The sequence below is a fragment of the Cavia porcellus genome, unplaced genomic scaffold (genome assembly GCF_034190915.1).
Source record: "Cavia porcellus strain 051 isolate PalLab524CR breed Dunkin Hartley unplaced genomic scaffold, mCavPor4.1 scaffold_7, whole genome shotgun sequence".
Lineage (NCBI taxonomy): Eukaryota > Metazoa > Chordata > Mammalia > Rodentia > Caviidae > Cavia > Cavia porcellus.
In genome coordinates, this window is record NW_026947490.1 from 24,005,136 (window position 1) to 24,025,186 (window position 20,051).

The 20,051-nt window shown below is 50.5% G+C and overlaps 1 protein-coding gene and 1 long non-coding RNA gene across 14 annotated transcripts in view; one reads left to right on the forward strand and one right to left on the reverse strand.

The window, feature by feature from the left end:
• The window catches only part of Hif3a (hypoxia inducible factor 3 subunit alpha), a 28,445-nt gene extending 10,369 nt beyond the window's left edge, over nt 1-18,076 (forward strand). For 5 of the 13 annotated variants that reach the window (XM_003464686.5, XM_063252930.1, XM_013146920.2 and 2 more), the window contains exons 9-15: nt 4,537-4,655; nt 5,243-5,433; nt 6,718-6,822; nt 10,123-10,394; nt 11,569-11,680; nt 13,130-13,211; nt 15,499-18,076. In XM_003464686.5, the coding sequence (XP_003464734.1) occupies nt 4,537-4,655; nt 5,243-5,433; nt 6,718-6,822; nt 10,123-10,394; nt 11,569-11,680; nt 13,130-13,211; nt 15,499-15,596 (979 nt within the window). In that variant the 3' untranslated portion in view covers nt 15,597-18,076. Of the gene's footprint in view, nt 1-4,536; nt 4,656-5,242; nt 5,434-6,717; nt 6,823-10,122; nt 10,395-11,568; nt 11,681-11,749; nt 13,212-15,434 lie in introns of all 13 variants that reach the window. The other 8 variants (XM_013146916.3, XM_013146917.3, XM_063252927.1 and 5 more) reach the window with 8 other exon arrangements.
• LOC106026452 (uncharacterized) lies at nt 2,304-20,024 on the reverse strand. Its single transcript, XR_001200087.3, has 3 exons — nt 19,821-20,024; nt 5,927-6,014; nt 2,304-3,098 (listed from the first exon to the last, which is right to left on the reverse strand). It is a non-coding gene; the product is annotated as an uncharacterized LOC106026452 (long non-coding RNA).
• Between the last annotated feature and the right edge of the window lie 27 nt (nt 20,025-20,051).

Consider the following 20,051-nt stretch of genomic DNA (forward strand, 5'->3'; position numbering starts at 1 on the left):
GTTCAATCCATGCTGCCAAAAAAAAAAAAAAAAAAAAAACATTCAAAATAGTTAAGCTAAAATAAATGCACTGGGGCCTGGGGATTTAGTTCAGTGGCATAAGCACCTGCCTTGCAAGCAGGCGGTCATGAGTTTGATCCCCGGTACCAGATAAAAAGTTAAAACAAAAATAAAATAAAATGTACTGGACATGGTGGCACAACCCTGTAATCCCAGCACTCTTGGAAGCCTGAGTTAAGAGGACTGCAGGTTGGATCCCAGTCCAGGAAATTTAGCAACTTAGTGAGACCCTATCTCTAAATAAAAAATTAAAAAAGGGCTGAGAATGTAATTCAGTGTGAAGGCCCTAGGCTCAATCCCCAGTACCACCATCACCACCAAAAAACAAACAAAACGAATCAAAGGGATTTTTTCTTTTAAAAATTTGAAATATAATTTACATTTACACCCATAATCCAAACACTTGTGGAGGCTAAAGCAGGAGGATTGCTGTGAGTTCGAGGTCAGCCTGAACTGCATAATGAAACCCTGTCTGAAAAAAAAATTTACATGTAGAGGGAATTCTTACACAGTTCTGTGGGATCTGAGAAATGCATGCAGTTGTGTAACCACTACCGCAAACAAGCTATGGAATAGTCTCCTCAACCAAAAACTTCTCTTGTAGTCTCCCTCTTCCCTGCCTCTAGTCCCTAGCAGCCACTGACTGATGCCCTGGCCCTAGGGTTTGGCTTTCAGGATGTCGGGATACAGGGCATCATAGTATGCAGCCCTTGGGGTCTAGCTTCCTTAGCACGAGGTACACATGAGCCTCCACTTTCCTGACAAACCCTACTGTAAGATGAAAATATTGTAAATCAAAAATGTATCAAATATATCTGAATTACCACACCAGGACCATAGCAAACCATACAGCAGGGATCTGCCAGCATCACAAAGGTCTGCTGTGCCATCACAGGTGAGAAAAGATCAAAGGCAAAACACTGTAAGGATAGTCTCTGCCACATGCATAGCGCGTTTGCACCATTGTAGAGGTAAAAACTCATCCATTTAACCACTGTAGCTGAGGGCTGTCTCTCTCTAAAATTCACCCCTGCTGCAGTAAGCGTCAGTAGCTTCTTTGGAATGCTGGCGTGCACTCCACGGCATGAATGGACAACAATTTATTTACCTGTTCACCACTTGGAGGACTTGGGGCTGTCTGCTATTTTGGATGACCATAAAAACAGCTACTGTAAAATTTTCCTGTGGCGCTTTGTGAGGTCACGTGGTCTCAACTCTTGCATGAACATCTAGAGTGGAATAGGTGGGTCGTGTGAGAAGTATATATTTAGCTTCTCAAGGAACTGTCCAAGTGTTTTCCTTTTATTTATTTATTTTTGGTACCGGGAATCAACTCAGCACCCTGTACTTGCCAGGCAGGCATTGTACCCCTGAGCTATATACCCAACCCCAAACCTTTTCAGAGTGGCTGTACCATTTAGCATTCCCCACAGGAATGTATGAGATTGCTATTTGTTCCACATTCTTGATAGCAAGTGTACTGGAATACAAATCAGTTCATACTTCCTGTCTCTGCACTGCTTAGGAGCCCTTTTGAGAAAACCCAAGGCCCTTTAGGACTCCTGCCTCATTCCCTCCTCAGTCACTCACCAAACCTCAGGACCTTTGCACATGCAGCCTCCCCTACCAAGAATGCCCTTCTCACTTCCGTCCTTCTCATCTTTTTGGTCATGACCCCTCATCTGTCCATTTTCAGCTCAGATCCTTTTCCTGGGCTCCCACGTGTAGTCAGGTCTTCCCATTTTCTCTCCTGGTAGTCTGTATCCTTTGTCCCAGAGTCCTTAAAAATAATAATTATCCTATTAACTTGTAAGCTGAGCTAGGCCTGTTTTGATTCCCCTTTTCAAAATTGCAGACTCTCTGCTTAATTTTCTTCCTTAGTACTTATCACTAACCCAACACTGTCCTATAAAATCATGATGCCAGATATCATTTTGAATTTTCTGATAGTCACACATGAAGGTGAAAAGATACAGATAAAATTAATTTTAAGAGTAAATCTTAGTGTGTGTCAGTACATATACAATATGACCAGCAATGATCATTTCCACATGCAATCCTGATTGAGATCCTTTAGATCTTTGTATGTGGGGTGAGGTACTGGAGACTGAACCCAGGACTGAACCCCAGATCCTTTTTTAAATGCTCAGTTTGAAAAAATCTTGTGTATATCTTACAGTACACCTCTATCCTGGCTAGCCAAGTATAAGAGGTTTACTTAATAGAAAGATATGCGGATACACTTAACACAAAAATAATATATTTTATTAAAAGTCTGTCTTTTTTCCCAGTAGCACTTAATCCCTGTGAGGGCCAGGAGTTTTATCTGTGTGGTGTACTGCTGAATCCCTTGTGCCTAGAACAATGCCTGGTACATAGTAGTTGCTCAGTAAAACAAACAAGCAAAACAAAACAAAAAACAATAGCACACACTTAATCACACCATCTGCCTGGCATAGTTCTATACTTTTTACATATGTTAGTAACTGGGAGGGGTGGTACTGTTATCGTTCCCTATGGACAGAAGAGGACATTGAAGTCCTGAGGTGTTCAGCCACATGTTCAAGGTCACACAGCTCTTAAGTGTCAGAACTGGCATTTGAAGCCAGGCCACTGGTTGTACGATTCTTGCTTTCAGCCACCACCCTGCGGGACCGTGTGATTATAGGTGCCTGTGGTGTGAACGGCAATGAGCTCTGTGTGGTGGACGTGCATGCGTGTGTCTAGTGTGTGTTCACGTGTGTGCCTGCCTGCATTTGGATGCAGGCACTTCGTGCCTGTGTGTCCCAGTGTGGGTCCATTGCCACTGTGCAGACTGTGACTTCTGGGAGCACAGGGTGGCTGTGGTCCACCTGAGTTGGGATGGTCCCAGGCCATGATGGGTTTAGTCATGGAGGAGAAGACCAGGCCACCTTCTGCCCTGCAGGGTGTTATGCAACTGAGATGCAGATGAGATGCAGATGAGGGTGTGGTCCTCAGCCCTGGATCCACTCTTCAAAAGTCACTGTGTCCTGAGTGTATGCGCAGTGTCCCTGCAGCTGGAGATGTGGGGACATAGGAAGGATGGATTTAGAAACCTGTTCCCTTCAGCTTGAAAACTGTCTATGAATAGAAACTTCCCAAATAAACACTTATTCACAAAAATGTAGCCCTATGAATCCTTATGTTTGGTAATGTAATGGAGAATATATATGGCTTTCATCAATGCACTTAGACAATGTTTATAAGCAAATTATAAAGAGAATAGTTAGCTCTCAGGGCTTTACTCACTCTGTCCCAGGTCTCCCCACTGTCCCTGCAACTCCTCCCCCTCTGTCCTTAGCACCCCCGTCCTACCCTCAGCCTCCCTTCCCCCTACCCAGCCTGTACCAGATGCCAGCTCTTTTCCCCGCTTCCTTCCACAGAAAGAGCTTGGGAAGTGACAAACTTAACTGTCATTTGTTCTGTTGGGTTTTTTTTTTTTTTTTTTTTTTTCATGGTTACTTTGAGACAGAGTCTCACTATGTAGCCCAGGCTGGCTGCAAATTCCTGATCCTCCTGCCTCAGCCTCCCAAGTGCTGGGGTTATAGGCATACATTACCACACCCACTTCCACCATTACAGATTGAATTGTCATTTCATTTCAAGGAAGGCATGTTTCAAGAGTTTAGATTTTGGAATATTTGCTTATACATAATGAGTTGTCCCAGGGAACTCAAGTCTAAAGAAATCTAAATTTCTTTATGACTGGGTACAGTGGTACATGCCTATAATCCCAGCACTCAGGAGGCTGAGGCAGGAAGAACACTGCAAGTTTGAGGGAAGCCTGGGCAACAAAGTGAGTTCAAGGCCAGCCTGAAATGCACAGTGAAACTGTCTCAAAAAACAAAAAAACAAAAAACAGGGGGCTGGGGATTTTAGCTCAGCGGCATAAGCGCCTGCCTTGCAAGCAGGCAGTCGTGAGTTCGATCCCTGGTACCGATAAAAACGAAAAAGACAAAAAACAAAACAAAACAAAAAAACCTCTTTATATTTCATGTACACCTTATGCACATAGTGTTAAGGAAATTTATATGCAATTGTGTATTTTATGCATGAAACAAAGAGTCACAGAACGGAATTTTGCACAGTAGTATCGTACCAGTGCTCCTAAAGTTTCAGGGTTTTTTTGTTTTGTTTTTTGTCTTTTTCCTTTTTATCGGTACCAGGGATCGAACTCACGACTGCCTGCTTGCAAGGCAGGCGCTTATGCCACTGAGCTAAATCCCCAGCCCCCTGAGGTTTTGGATTTTCAGATTATGGATACTGAACCTATATAACAAGCAGTCAACAAAAGACACCCCTGATAGGAAAACATTGTGGCAGATTATTTCCTGCAATACCCGCTCCAGCCCCTGATGTGACTGTCTTCTCTACTAGGACCTCACTGGCAGGAGCTGCCTGGGCTGGCACTGAGGACCCCCTCTGACTTACCCCTCTTTCTACCTTGTACCCCAGCCGGGTGGAAGAGACCGGAGTGGTGCTGTCCCTGGAGCAGACAGAGCGACACTCTCGCAGGCCCTTTCAGCGTGGCACCTCCTCCCCAAAGGACGCCCCTAATCCTGGGGACAGGCTTGGTATGGAGCAGGGCTGTCTCTGGGGCCCTTGGGATGATTGCTTTAGTCTCTTGTTGTCCGCCGCTCCAAATCCTGCTGTGGCTCCCTACTGCCCACACCACGCTGCTCTTTGGCCTCCAGTAATCTCAACTGTCTTTCTCCCTCTCCCTCGCATCTCCCCTCCCACCGTCCCAGAGGAGCTGCTCTGCTCACCTTCTCCAGGCTTTGCTGGCCACTTGTGCTTCTGGGTGTGGGGTGCGATCCTTGTTACCCTTTCCTTTTGGGAGCTTAGAGCTGGCTATTTTGACCTCTAAGGACCTTCACACATCCTTGGGGTTTGGACCACTTTTGGTTTTTTCTTACCATGCAGAGTCCCCAGGGCTGAAGAGCTGCACACTATTTCAGGCCCCTGAGCCCTTTCCCTGGCTCCTGCAGGGTCTCCCCACAATCTGGCAATGAAAGTTTGCACTTACCAGGGCCCTCCAACCCCCTTCTCCCCAGCCCTAAGAACAGCAGCCATCCTGAATGGTGCTGTTTCCTGGCCTTGCTATGACGGGTATCCCATCATCAGGTCTAGATGGTCACCCTGTGTCCTTGCCATTGTGCAGATGCCCCAGGTCCCCGGATCCTGGCCTTCCTGTACCCCCCAGCCCTGAGCGAGGCTACTCTGGCTGCTGACCCCCGCCGCTTCTGTAGCCCGGATCTGCGACGCCTCCTGGCTCCAATCCTGGATGTGTCTGCAGTAATCACCACACCCAGCACACCACAGGCCACCCAGCGCCCCCAAAGTCCTCTCCCGGTAAGCAGTCCCGGTCCCACCCATGTGGCCTAGGGGTTCAGTCTTGTTGCTCTCTAGGCCTCAGTTTCCCTGTCTACCAAACAGGAAGGTTGGGATGAGATGGAGCTAAGGTTCCTTTAAGACCTGGATTCTAGATTCTTCAACTATGAGATTCCAAAGTCCAGGCCCAGTGTGGGTTGGGAATCCCCAGGATGTCTGAACTGGTCCAAGTGACCCCCATCAGCTGTGACCCAGCTCCAGGCTCTCTGCACTTCAACCTCTGAGGCAGGAAAGTCTTATGTTTTAATTTCCTGAGTCCTGGGTTCAAATCTTTTATCTTTTTTTGAGACAGGGTCTCTCTATGCCATTCAGGCTGGCCTTGAGCTCACTTTGTAGCCTAGTCTAGTCTTGAACTTGCAACGATCCTCCTGCCTCAGCCTCCCTAGTGCTGGGATTACAGGCGTGAGCCACCACGCCCGGCACTCTGGGTTCAAATCTTGAGTCAGCTCCTTACCAGCTCCATCACGCTGGGCAGCTGAATCCTCGAGGCCTTAGTGAACTCACTGGTATGGGAGGATAGCTGGGAGCCACATCGCTGGTCACTAGGAGGGGAAATGAGAACTTGCATGGGAATCGAGAATGGGCCTTGCACTCGCAGCTGTGCAGCAGACCCTGGCGGCAACACTTTCTTTCTTTCCTTCTTTCTTTTAGTCTTTTGAACCAGGATCTTGCCATGTAGCCCTTGCTGCATCGGTCGAACTCATAGCAGTCCTCCTGCCTCAGCCTCCCAAGCGCTGGGATACAGGCCGTGCCTCCCCGCCCAACTGAGTGACAGTCATTTCTACCTCAGTGCAGACAGGCTGCTCTTTGGCCTCTGTGGGTTCTGCTGCCCACTGCTCACGGTCCTCAGCTCTACCTTCTACCCCAAGAAAACACCTTCCCTCCACTGGAGAAATGTAACTGTGAATTTTGACCTCAACTTTAATCTCAGGAAAACCACAATCTACAGACGCCAGACCCCAAAACCTTTAACCCAAGGGTCTGAATGTGTTAGCTCAGGCTCTGGTCTTCCCAACTTTCCAGTCTGTCCTGTTGATCTGCATGTACCCAGGCACTCTGACCTTTTGACACCTTGGATCAAAAGCACCCTCAACACACCACAGGCTTCCCTGTTTTTCCATTGGCCCCCTTGGCACCCCAGCAGTCTGACATTTGACGCTCATTTCCACCCTGTGCTCCAGAATGTCTTCCTGTTGACACCTCCCAGGACTGAAGAGTTCCCCATTTCCACTCTGTTCCCCACAGGCTGATCTCCCAGATGACCTGCTCCTGGCTGTGGAGCACACGCACAGGCTCTGTGCTGCTGGGAAGAACCCCGAGTCCGAGGACACCGATCTGGACATGGCTCAGGTGAGGGCTGGTATTGTAGCTAAAGGAAGGAACAGATGAGTGGATAAATGGGTAGGTGGGGGGGGCACTGTATTCATTAAATGGATGATAGTAGAAGGGCTGATATTTAGGCAGATAGTGACTGGCTGGCTGGCTGTGTCTCTGTCTCTCTTGGTACAGGAATGGAACTCACAACCTTGCACTTGCCAGGCAGGTGCTTATGCCACTGAGCTAAATCCCCAGCCCCTAGATGGCTATTTGGGTGGATGCTTGGGTGGACAGGCCGTTGTTTCATTGACTGGGTGAACATGGATCATGTTAGGATGGATGACTGACCGAGTAGATAAGCTAAGATGATGAGATGTCACATACAAGTTACGTATCACTACATTAACAAATTACCCACAACGTATTACCTTAAAACAACTGACATTTATCATGTCATGTGATTTCTGAGACTCAGGAACCAGGAAGCAGTTTAGATGAGTGGCATTTTGTTCTGGTTGGGCTTTCGTGGTACTGGGATGGAACCCAGGGCTTGTACCCGCTTCCTCCTGTGTACCGCTGAGCCGCGGGCCCGACCCTCACTGGGCGCTCTCGCTCAGGATCTCCCTGGCAGTGCTGCAGTTTTGGCTGCAGGCTCAGCTGCTCATCCCATGGGGCTCTATGCAGGCTGCACGATGGCTCAGGAGGTGCAGTACTGGGCATGGGAGGGGGAGGGGACTGAGACAGAAGGTACAGCCTTCCACAGACTCACCCAGAAGGGCCAGGCCACTACTCTGCCGCATCCTATTGGTCATACAAACTGCAGAGAACTACACAGGAAGGGTAACACCAACAGGCAGGGATTCCTAGGGGCTCCCAGTGATTCCTGTCACTACAAAAATACACCTGACCCCTCACAAGGCCCATCAGTGTCCAGCGGAGGCATAGCTTAGTATTGGGTTCAATCCCCAGCACCGCAAACTGGTCCCCTATTATCATTACTAGGTATTGTGTGTCTGTAACCATCTGTCTGAACTTTTCTGAGCTGGAAGCACAGTGAGTGTGCTTACAAAGATACAAGCAACACATCGTCCCATGATGCTGTGACAGCTATGTCAACAGGTGTCCAGAACTTCATGGCTGGGTATGGTGGCGCCTGCCTGTAATCCCAGCACCTGGGAGGCTGAAGCAGGAGGCTTGCTGTGTGTTTGTGGTCAGCTTGGGCTACAAAGTGATTTCAAGGCCAGCCTGAACTACATGGCAAAATCCTGTCTCAACAAAAAAAAAAAAAAAAAAAAGAACTTGTCAGCTATGTTATAATTTTGTAGACTACCATCATATCTCCAGCCTGCTGTTAATCAAAATATCATTTAATTTATGAGCAGTTGTCATTGTATTATAGTAAAAGAATACAAATCAGAATAGTCACATAAGAGAGGCAGCAGGTGGCCCCTGGGCCTGGAAGGGTCCCCAGTGCAAAGCATTCATGTCCTTGGAGACACACACCTTACCCTCCTGCTGATTTGCACCCAGTTTGCCAATCCAGAAATGCCCAGGGCCCGGCGTGCACAGCTCTGATTAGGGTTTTGTTCCTTGCAGAGAACGAGCTAAGTTACAGCCTATGTGATTGAATTCTCTTCCCATGTCAAACACCTCTTTCCTAATTCACTGTTTTCTTTTTTAGTTGCTGTCATCTAGGGTCAAGTGACCTCTCTAGGCTTCCATTCCTTTTAGAAATGTTTTTGTTACTACACGTTTGCAATACATGAGGTTCACATTCATCGTCAGCAGCAAGTACGCATACAATCCTGAGCACATCTTAAATTCTTTTTTAACAAACCCTCCAACCTCCCATTCTCTAGATCCCCTTCCCATTTGCAAAGGGTCTTTCTCCATTTCCTAGCAGACTGACTTCAGGTGATTCAGAGCCTCAGCCAGCTGGTCATCCTGGCATGGCAGCTCCACTCCAAATCACCTCTTTAGCATAAACCGTCCTGCATCCTGTGAGTGGCATAAGTTATCAAGTGTGATTCAAGGATTGATTAATAACAAAGACATTGATGGCCCTTGGGAAATTCCAAGAGTTTCAAGGTCACCCCCGAGGAGCTAGGACAATGGCAAGAACTCTCTGGGGAACGTTCATTCGTTCTTTACTACACAGAGAGGTTGACAATCTCAGAATCATCAAATCCCGGCTCCTTTGAACATTTCCCATTCATTTCTGTGTGTGTGTGTGTGTGTGCATGTGTGTGGTACTAGGGGTTGAACCCGAAGCCTTTACACTGAACTGCATCCCCAGCATTTCTTGTATTACAGTCTCAGTAAATCACTAAATTGCACATGCTGGACTTGAATTTGAGATCCTCCTGCCTCGGCCTCCCAGAGTGCTGGGATTAGAGGATACACCCCCATGCCCAGCCCATTTCTTCCTTTAGCCTCTCTCTGCTCTTCCCTTTACCCTAGGTAGCAAGAGGGAGGGAATCAGACAGTAGCTGGACATTTCAACACTGTGGTGAGAAATCTCCCCAGCTCAATCAGCCAGTTCATTGGTTCCATTTTCTCCTTCCCATGTACCTATGGGCAGCCGCTGCCCACGATGAGAACCCCGAGGCCTGTGCCACCCTCTTGCTTCAGCTCAGCCTTGCTGGCAGCCATGTTTCAGGTTCTCTGATCTTTGGTCAGGTGAGTTAGGATTTCTCTCATGTGCTGCAGAGTCCTTCCAGTTCCAGAGTCACTGCTGCCACCCTCAGCACCAAAATCTTACGTGTATTTCTAGGTAATCAGTCACCCTAACATTTAGCAGGTTAAAACAGTAAGCATTTATAAGACCTCTTGTAACTCCTGAGGGTCAGGGGTCCAGGAGCCATTAAGGTGGCCAGAGCGAGTCAGAGAGTGCGTGGGTGCCACGTTTCCCACAAGGCCACGGCCATCAAAAGGCCCGGCTGGGACTAGAGGATCCACTCCCAAGGTCACTCACGGGGCTGTTGGTGAAAGTTCTCAGGTTCCTGTGGGCCTCGCCACAGACCTGCTAGTCACAGGGCTTCCCCTCCGCCTAGCCACGGCAGGTGGGGGGACCGTGTGTTTTGTTGCCTAATGCAGAAGTCACACAAAATCACCTCCTGTTGTTACCCAGGTCAGTCTTGGTCACCAGGATGTGGGTCCAGGAGGGCTGCCTTGGTTAGTATTACCTGTTTTGCAGATTGGGAGACTGAAGCTCAGACGCTGAGCCTCTGGCACATGATTCAGAGGTGGTGGAGCTGGGACCCCACGCAGGCCCCCCAAGGCCAAGGCCTGCACCCTCTATCCTAACTCCCTCCTCTTGCCCACCTTCCACAGGACGCCGACACTCTGGATTTGGAGATGCTGGCCCCCTACATCTCCATGGATGATGACTTCCAGCTCAGCTCCAGTGAGCAGCTGCCCAGGGCCTACCAAAGACCTCCAGGGACTGTGCCCCGGCCCCGCGCTCAGAGCTTCCATGGCCTGTCACCCCTGATCCCCGAGCCCGCTCTGCTGCCCCGATGGGGGAGCGACCCCCGACTGAGCTGCTCCAGCCCTTCCAGAGGGGACCCCTCAGCATCCTCCTCCACTGCCGGGGCTCGGAAGAGGTGAGCAACAGTAGAGGGGGGACGTTAACAGGGCACAGAGATCCCCAGCGTGGGTCGGGTCTGTCTCCACCTCTGTGCCTTTTGGAGCCCCCTCTACTGCTCTGGTTGTTCTCCCAAAGCCCACCACAGCCAGGGATCAACCCTGAGGGACAAACTGAACCATGACATCATAGTGAAGAAGACATAGCTGGCACAGTGGCACATGCTTGTAATCCTAGCTATTCGGGAGACTGAGGTAGGAGCATCACGAGTTTGAGGCCAGCCTGGGCAACTAAATGAGACCTTGTCTCAAAAGAAAATGGAAAGAGGACTGAGGTATAGCTCACTGGTAGAGCAGAGCTAGGAAAAAGGAGACACCGCTACAGTGCCTGAGGAACTAGCACTAAGTTTCTTTTTTTTTTACCCCATTCTATTCTGTGGGAACTAAGTTTCCAAATACCTTTGAGAAAACTGTGGAGTCTTTCTAAAACACACACAGACACAGACACACAGGCACAGAAACAATTCTGTGTATAATTTAGGAACGTGCAATGTCCCACTTCCCAAGGCATATGAACTCACACTTTGCTCTCCACAATACGGCCACGTGCCTGTTTAGTCGCCAGGGGAGATCACGTTTCTGCCCTTTGGAGGCTGTTAAGGATGCAGATCGGTATCTCCCAAGGCTTCCAGCTTGGGGATGGTCACACACTGGGTGCCTAATAAATGTAATAATAATACAGGAAAATGGAAAATGATGAACATAGTGGGTGGACAGACAGATGGACAGGTGGGTGAAGGACAGGTGGACGAGTGGAAGGATGAATCACCAGATGGATGGGTAGGAAGAAGGAATAGTAACTGGATGGGGGAATGAATGAATAAATGAATGGGAAGATGAGTGAATAGGAGGCTGGGTGGGCAGGAAAGGGGTGGAAGGACGGACGAATAGATAGATGATGAAAGAAGAGATGGATGGGAGGTTGGCTGGGTGGGTAGGTAACGGCTCAGCAGGTAAATGAATGAGATCTAGATTGGTAGATGGGTGGATGGATGGACAGGTGGATGGACCAATCGGTTGGGGGCGCATGCCTGGACTTAGCAGGTGCTTGGGGTGCATGTGTGGATGCTGATCATGGCTGCGCTGCTGCCCAGTCCTCTGTGCTGTGTCTGAGTCCTGCCTGTTGTTCTCCAGGGCCCTGGCCCAGAGCTCAGAGGACGAGGGGGTGGAGCTGCTGGGTGTGAGACCCCCCAAAAGGTCCCCCAGCCTAGATCCTGAAAACTTCCTGCTGCCTCCCGTCAGCCTGGTATGTCTGGGGATTGGAGGGATGTTCTGGCCCTCAGAACCTGGCAGGCTTAAACTTCTTGTTCTATAGATGGGGAAGCCAGAGAGGGCCAGGGGCTGGCTGAAGGTCATACAGAAGATTAACGGTCCAGCTGGAGTCAGGACCTTGATCTTCTAGTTCTGCTAATGGGTATGAAAAGGCTTTGCCAATGTGTGATAAGTGCCAAGAAGAGACATCAAAGAAGGTAAAGGGAGCAGTGCAGAGATGGTGGGTGTTAGGAGGAATCTTCCCTGTCTGCAGGGGACCCCTCCCGTGGGAACCCCTCAAAGCAGGCTTGGTCTGGGACATCTAGTATAGAGTCAAGAGTTTTAAACACGAGAGGCTGACGTGGGTTTGAGTCCCAAGTCTGCCACTTAGTTACTGAGAAGTTGGGCAGTTCATGTCAACTCTGAGCCTTAGTTTCTAAATGTGGAAAACGGGGATCGTGACATCACACAGGACTGCCACCAGAGTTAAATGAAATCAGGCCCACAGTGGATACTCAGTAGGATGTCACTTAATGGTGTTAGGAAACATGGTGGCCTAGCATGCACTAGCCCCAGGACCTTAGAAAGTAGCGTCCTCTGATCTTCTTGCCTCTTCTCACCCCACAGTCCATTCTGCACAATAGTAAACAGAACATACTTTCTAAAAGCCAGCCTGGACTGTGTCACTTCCACAAATCCCTACAAACTCTCCCTCTAGGACCTCCCATGGCTCCCTAGTGCCCACAGAAGGGTTTTCTGGCTTTTTAGTCTGCAGGGTGCTGTTTGAACAAGATGGGTGTGGCTGGTAATACCGACCGCTTACATTTATTAAGTGCCTGCTGTATGCCAGATGCAGACTTCACTAAGCGCTTTGCATGATTAACACACGTAATCCTCAGCCACACTTGAAATGCCATTATTAAGGTATGCATCACACATGAGAAGTTAAGCAGCTTTATCAGCCAGTCTAGACAAGAAGCAGCACCCCCAGACAGGGTGATGAGGATGTAACAGCAGGACAGTTGACCAGGCTGTGGGTGGGGTACAGGGGCAGCCACAGGGCTGGTGGTGGACTGGGGCCAGCACCGTGGAAACCAGCACTCCCCCAGCCTGCAGGTGTGACTGGGGTGACCCTGGGTCCTGGAAAGAGGCTGAAGTGTCCCATGCAGGGACAGAGCAGCTCAGTCCCCTTCCCCTGTTCTACCTGCTGCCATCAGTGGCACCCAACAGAGCCCGGAGCCAGGCTACACACAGCCAGCCTCCTGGGCATGGAGGAGGTGAAAGAAGGGAGAAGGAAGAGGCTCTGGAGGGACACACAGAGGACACACTGGGAGACAAGTGGCCACCATACTCCAAGGGTGCCCTGCACTGACCACTGCATCGTCCTGCCTCCGTGGATACTGGCAATGATGATGATGGCAGCGGATCTGTCTCTCTCCCCCAGAGTTTCCTCCTGATGGGAGGCCAAACCCCAGGGATCCAGCAGGACCCTCACACCCACCTCCTGGACATGAATGGGCCTTTGGGTGAGTGACAACCCAGATACACAGTGGCTCTGGGTCTCCTATCCCCAAGAGGGGTGCTGGATGGTGGAGAGTGGGGACAGTACTGGGGCTGTGCTGCAGTATGAGGGCGACCTTGGTGGGGCCAGGCAGCCCCACCCTCCTTTCTGGGACTGTGATCAGAGATTACAGCGGCTGCCCCTTGGGGCGGGAGCCAAGCCCGAGTTTCTCTGGAGCCAGACTGAGCTGTGAACATTCTCAGCTGTGAGGCTGTGTCACTTCTGCCCCTGAAGCCTCAGTGTCCCCCTCTGTCAGGTGGGGCCCCATGGAGATGCCACACTACCAGAGCTTTCCTTACAAGGCCTGCGTCATGAAGCATCCTCCCGTGTGGCTGTCGTGGTGATACGCACCAGCCCGGAGCATGAGACAAGCTGTTGTGCTGTGTCACTATCATTTCCAGCACAACTGTCAGCCAGGGAGATCTCTCCAAAGCACGACTCTGCCCTAGCCCTCCTCTGCTCAAACCTCTTCCATGGCTCCCTAGTGCCCTTCAGAGAAAGATCAGGTTCCGGGGGCTGGAGGTTTAGCTCAGCGGCATAAGCACCTGCCTTACAAGCAGGCGGTCGTGAGTTTAATCCCCAGTACCGATAAAAATGAAAAAGACAAAAAAAAAAAAAGAAAGATCACGTTCCTCATCTTGGACTCCAGCCCCTGTGGGCTCTGGCTCCTGCTCCTCTCAGGTCACACACTGTGTCATTCAGACTTTTGGTTTACTCCTTTCTTCGTGTGGTATTTATGGAACACACAGTAGGTGCCAGGCACTGTCTTGGGTGTAGAGATTCACAGAAAACGTAGAAATCTCTACCCTTGTAGGGGCTGGCATTCTGGGAGGGGAAAAAAGACCATGGCAGAGAAACAAGTGCAGGAAAGGGTCTGTCCACCTGCAATCCCAGGTGCTTGGAAGGCTGAGGCAGGAGGGTTCCAGTTTGAGGCCAGCCTGGGTAACTTAACAAGATCAAAATAAAACACAAAAGACTAAGATTGTACATGACTTGGCAGTAGAATGCTTGCCTAGCACATGTGAGACCTGGGCTCCATCCCCAGGAGAATTACAAAAATAGAAACCAACCAAAAAATGCAAGAGCTGAAAATAAGTGGGGAAGATAATGCATGCCAGGTAAAAGAGAATGGGGTCTCCCCCCACCCCATTTTAGGCAGTCTGATGGGGCTGGCCTCACACAAAGGCTACAGTCACACAAAGATTTTGAAAGGAATCAACACTGATGAATTCTGGGGCAGACTGTTCCAGGTAGAGGGACCAGCAGGTACCAAGGTGTCTAGGTGGCGCTGTGCCTGTCTACGTTAGGAAAAGCAAAAAGAAAGGGAAAGGTGAAGGGCAGATTGCACAGGGCCCCTGCAGGGCATTGTGCTGGCTTAAAGTTGCAGTACTTGCAGAGGTCACCTTAGGGCCTTTGCATATCCCAACCCCTCTGCCTGGAGTGTTTTTCCCTGCATTCTCTGCCTAGATGCAATATTACTCCCCGCCTCCAAGGACCGCTGCTCCTTCCTAAGCTCACAGACCATTGCTGCCCAGGCATCCTTATTTGATCACAGGCTGACTTCTCCCCGTGGCTCTGAGCCACATGAAGGCAAGGCTGTCTTGGCTGCTGCTGCACTGTCTGTGCACATGCCACATGGGCAGCTGTGAATGAAGAGCCAGTGTTGACTGAGCACTTGCTCTGTGCCAAGCTGCAAGTCAGGTCTTGTCTGGACATGATCGCATCAGCCATCTGCTCTGGAATGTCAGCCCAGGGGCAGGGAGTTTCATCTCTCCAGAAAGCACACTGCCAGGTCCCCAGTAGGTGCTAAGTATGGGGAAAGCAGCTTCTCAGAAAAGGCACCAGCTCACTTACTGATGTGAGTACCACTGGCACTGGTTCTGTTCAGAGCTCATCCTGTGGGCTCACTGACTCCTCCCAGCAGCCCTGGGAGGCAGGGCTGTTATGAGCCCATTTTACGGGTGAGAGTACTGAGGCCCTGAGAAGTGAAGTCCCCTGCCCTAGGTTGCATAGCAAGTACAATAGCAATGTCTGGATGCAAACTAGGCGCTGGGGGTGCAAGCCCAGGGTTCGCACACGCTCTGCCACTGAGCTGCCCCTGAAGGCAGGTCTTTAACCCCAGCTCTGCTTGCTCACGTTCTACTGCCATGGGGCTCAGGCAGGTCCGCCTCCCTCCCTGCTTTTTTAGCTCCAGGAGGGGAGATGGGATGGGCAGCCATCCTCCGGGATTTACCTTCCATCTCTCCCTGAAGGCCTGAGCCCCTCGCTGCTCTCTCTCTACTCAGACGAGGATGCCGTCCAGCCCAGGAGCCACTTCGCGCCAACCACAGGTTTGGCCCAGGCCCACTGAGTGCACGCCTCTCCTGCCTCGCTCCTCACCTGCAGAGGTCAGCCACACTCCGCACCAGCCGTGATGCACGGAGTAGGCCTCGCCAGGGTGCCCGCCAGCCTCGGGCCTGCCTCAGTGCCCCCTCTGCCCGCACCTATTCGGGGGCTCTTTGGGGTGGCCTCAGCTCAGTGACCTCTGGGAGGGGGTCTCAGGCCTCTCCCTCTGCTCTCAGGACTTCTTGGGGTTCTCCATACATGGTTACCTCACTCTCCCTTTTGCTGACTCTCTTGGCTTTATTTGGGGAACTAGGGGCACGGAAGGCTGGGGTCACAGCTGTGTTTCTGGGCTTTGGAGAGGATGGATAACCATAATCACACTTTCTGTCCCTCTTGTATTATTTTTGTTTTTAATCACTATGAATTGCTGAGGGTCCATCGAACTTGGGACTCTGGTCCTCAGGTGTCCCAGGGGGCAGCTCCTGGGCCAGACCTCACACCCCAGAAACCTCTGAGGGGGGGTCTCTCTTGCTGCCCCAGCTCTGTCTGCCTCCTCTACTCTGGACTTCCTGCTGCCTCCAGCCTCACCTGGAACATGACTTCATTCACGGTCTTCCTACTTCAGGGGTACCCTCAACTTCCTCTGCCTCTGAACCACAGGACTTCTGACCTCTGTCCGTTCTAGACTGAAAACCTCCGGCCTAGCCTGAGCGACCTCCAACCTTTCCTGGGCCTCGACTGTGCAGCCTCCAACAGTCTGCTGGAGACCTCACATCCTCCAAACCCCTGATTCCAGATCTCATGATCTTCAGCTTTTTCTCGTTCTGGACCTCACAACCTCCAAGCCTGCCTGTTTTCAAGTGCTCTGAGTCCCAAAAATTGGTGTGAGCTACAGACCCTCTAACTGGCTCTTGCTCTAGAGCCTGAGGCCACCAGACTATTGGTTCCGGAGCTCATTCTGTAACTTCTTCTGGTTTTAGACCCCCACACCTGCAAGCTTCTACTTACTTATTCCAGTCTTCCTGATCTGTGGGACATCAGGTTCCAAATCCAGACCTTTTGGGGTTTTTTTGTTACCAGGGATCAAACTGATGACCTTGCACTTACCAGGCAAGTGCTTGAGCCACTGAGCTAAACCCCCGGTCCAACACCTCTTAATTTCTAAACCATTTCAACTTCAAAGCATCTGATGCCTCAGTTCATTCCTCTGCAATAGTCTGCACTCATCACAGAGAAATGAAATAAGCTTTGTCTGGATCCTGTAGCCAGTCCTTCTAGAGTCAAATAGCACGTGCCATTTCTTAGGTTCAGGCCTTCACGGCCTCTACCATTCACCAGTTCTAGACTACCCAACCCCTGGACATTGCAACCTCCTCTGATCCCCTGATCCCAGAGCTGGTGACTTGCTTCTTCTGAGGTCCTACAGCTGAGTCACAAATGTCTTGTGACTCTAGACCACATCCTGTAAACTCCCTCAGTTGTACACCTTACAATTTCCAAGTCTCGCCCTCCCCCCATTCCCAAGGTTAGCAACCCAGATTAGCCTGGGTCTAGAACTCAGTCATCAAACATCTTGTGATCACACACTGCCTGATAAGTTTTATGGTTCCAAACCTTACAACCCCAACTCTTCTGATTCTAGATCTTACAACATCAAAAATCTCTGCTTCTGCAGTCTCCCTCTTAGCTATCATTCCATAAATTTCTCTGGTTCTAGGCCACGCAGCTTCCAGTTGCCTCTCATTTTAGATCCAAATGCCTCAGGTTCTCGAAATCTGACTAAATGTTTCTGATTCTAAAGTCTAGACTTCGTCCTGCATATTCCTCTGGTACCAAATCCTATAAAGTCTGACACCCATACTCCACCTTCTTCACTCCATTCTGGGCTTCTCACCCCCTCTGAACTTGTCCCAATTTCTGTCCTCAGTCTTAAGTCTTCCAGTTCCAGGTCCCCCCTCCAGGCCCTGTGCTTATGAACTTCATGTTCAAGGCTCATCTCATCCCTAAGATCTCTGTCCTAGAACCCCTCTGACTCCCCACCCAGGCCGTGCTGACATCCACTTACCTTGACTTTACGCAGTGTCTAGGGACTTGGGGCTCTCAATCCAGGAGACTTCTCCAGCAATACAGGTACACACACAACCCTGCCTGCATATATTGGGGTAGGGGAAGACAGGCCAGGACTCCCACTCTCTACCACCAGCTGCCTTCCATGATGGTGCTACTCTTGGTCTAAAACAGGAAAACCAACCACCCCTTCTCAACCCCTTCACCCCGTCTCCAGGAGGCACTACTCACTGTTTTGTCAGGGGGTGGTCTGTCCAGATTGGTGCTATAGGGGAAAGGATCTGATTCCCCTTGCCTCTGGGGGTGACATGGGCCATCCTTGAGGGGAACTGTGCTGTGCTAGGGAAAGGGAAGGGACTGGCCCAGCCATGCTGGCTCTGAAACCCACTACTGTCCCCCCCAAATCACCATAAAGACCTTGCCTTGGTAGGCATCAGAGCTCAGTGTGTTGACTCATCTGTGGGGCCACTCGGGTGGAGTGCTCTGTGTGGCTGGGTGTCCATGACACTGACTCTTGGTGTGTGTCTGTGTTCCAGTGTGGGCATGTGTAACATGTCTGGTGATGTCATCCATGGATACTTGTAGCTCTTTGTGACATACTTCTGTGAACCTGTGCTGGGGAGTTCCATCTCCTCTACTGTGGGTGTTAGCATCTGGGAGAAATGATTGCTGTGTGTGTGTGTGTGTGGTTACTTGAGTGGGAAGCACTGTGATTTCCTTGTCTTTGTGATGTGATGCTATATGCCTATGGAACTAACACAAATTCCAGGAACTGATGTGCATCTGTGTGACGTGGTTCTCTGTACTCAAATGAGTTTGTGCGCGCACGAGATCTAGTGTCTAACAGATTCACATGTGGGAAGGTACGTCTGTTCAGTCGTGTCTACGTATGTCACCCTCATAGCCCTCTCCTGGGTTCCACACAGGGATCATTATGAGGGAGGAAAACCACTCTCTAGCCTTCCTACTAGCTGCTTCCTCTGCCTTAAATACCTGCAAACCCCTCCATGTCCTACTCATACTTGAGAGTTTGCTTAAGACACTCCTTGCTTGCCCCAGTTGGATGAAGCCTCACAACTCCCCGAAGCTCTCTTGCCCTGTTACAGCACCAAGCAAACAGATAAAACAGGCTCAGACAGGGTGATCACTTTCCCAAGGTCACAGACCCTGGGTGTGGGGAGCTGAGTTGGATTCAAGTTCATCAGACCAGATTCTGCTCCCTTCAAAACAACCAAAAAGCAGCAGAAAAAGGTCACTAACCCGGAGGGGCAGGCTCTGGCACATAGTAGAGTAAGAATTAAGAGCACATGAGTTAAGTGAGACATTCAAATCCTGCCTGTGACATCTCCTTTTCTCGTGATCTTGTGTAAATTTGCTGAATGCAAATTCAGGGACTCCCTCTGTAAAATGGGCAGGCCACTAGCATCCAGGGTGGCTGTTGGTTGGGGTGGGGGGAGAGGTTTGTGGTGGGGTAGACTGTGCTTCCAGGAAGGGACTTTGAGGAGAGTTTTAAAAGACTTTGCCCTACAGTTTAGCTTACGTAGAGGCCCAGGGCTTGGAAAAGGTGGGATGGGTGGTACAAACTGGGTGGCGAGCGAGGTGTCTGAAAAAGTTTCCTGAGGTTGGACTTAATATTCAGGATCTCCTAGGTCATCAGCAGTTTGGATCCTGAGGGCGCTGGGGAGCCATGGAAAGGTAGAGGGTTCAAGCCAGTCTTGCAGAGCTTCACAAAGCCCACTCTAGCTGCCGTCTGGAGGAGGGAGGCTGAATGTAAGCAGCACAGGGAGCTGAGGCTGCGAACCAGGCAACAGAAAATGCAGTCAAATCAGAGGGAGAATCACTGTGAAGGATCGACAGGGCCTGCCTGGAACGCTGGATTCTGGGAGCAGAACGAAGATGATACAAACAAACCTGCATCTTGCTCAGGACCTGGGGATCCCAGGTGCCTTTGGGGAATAACAGAAACACTAACGTGAAAGGTGCGAGGTTTTACTTTGCTTGAGAAACCACCCATTTTTCAGAGGGGTAACTGAGGCGCTGGGGTGGGGTTATGAGTCGCTCAAGGTCACACGGGAAACTGGCAGCAAGGCTGAAGCTGGGGCTCTGCACTCCCTGGAGCACAGGGCGGCCCTGCACAACGGCCCCACCCGCCAGCGGCATCTGCAACCCGTCGGGTACCAACCTGAGAGGACTGCGGGCGGGGTCTTTAAAACCCAAGAAACTTTTGCGGCCTCGGAACATGGTAACTCTGGAAGCAGAAGCCGTGTCGAGCCTTTTTTCCCCGCGCGCCCCCTTGTCGTTCCTTATTGGTTGGTTCTTCTAAGAGACGCTGCCTGGAGACCCTCTAGTCACCTTGTCTTCCCCGCGCTCTGTAGAGAAGGGGCTTTGCGCAGGCGCGTGAAGGGTTCCTTCG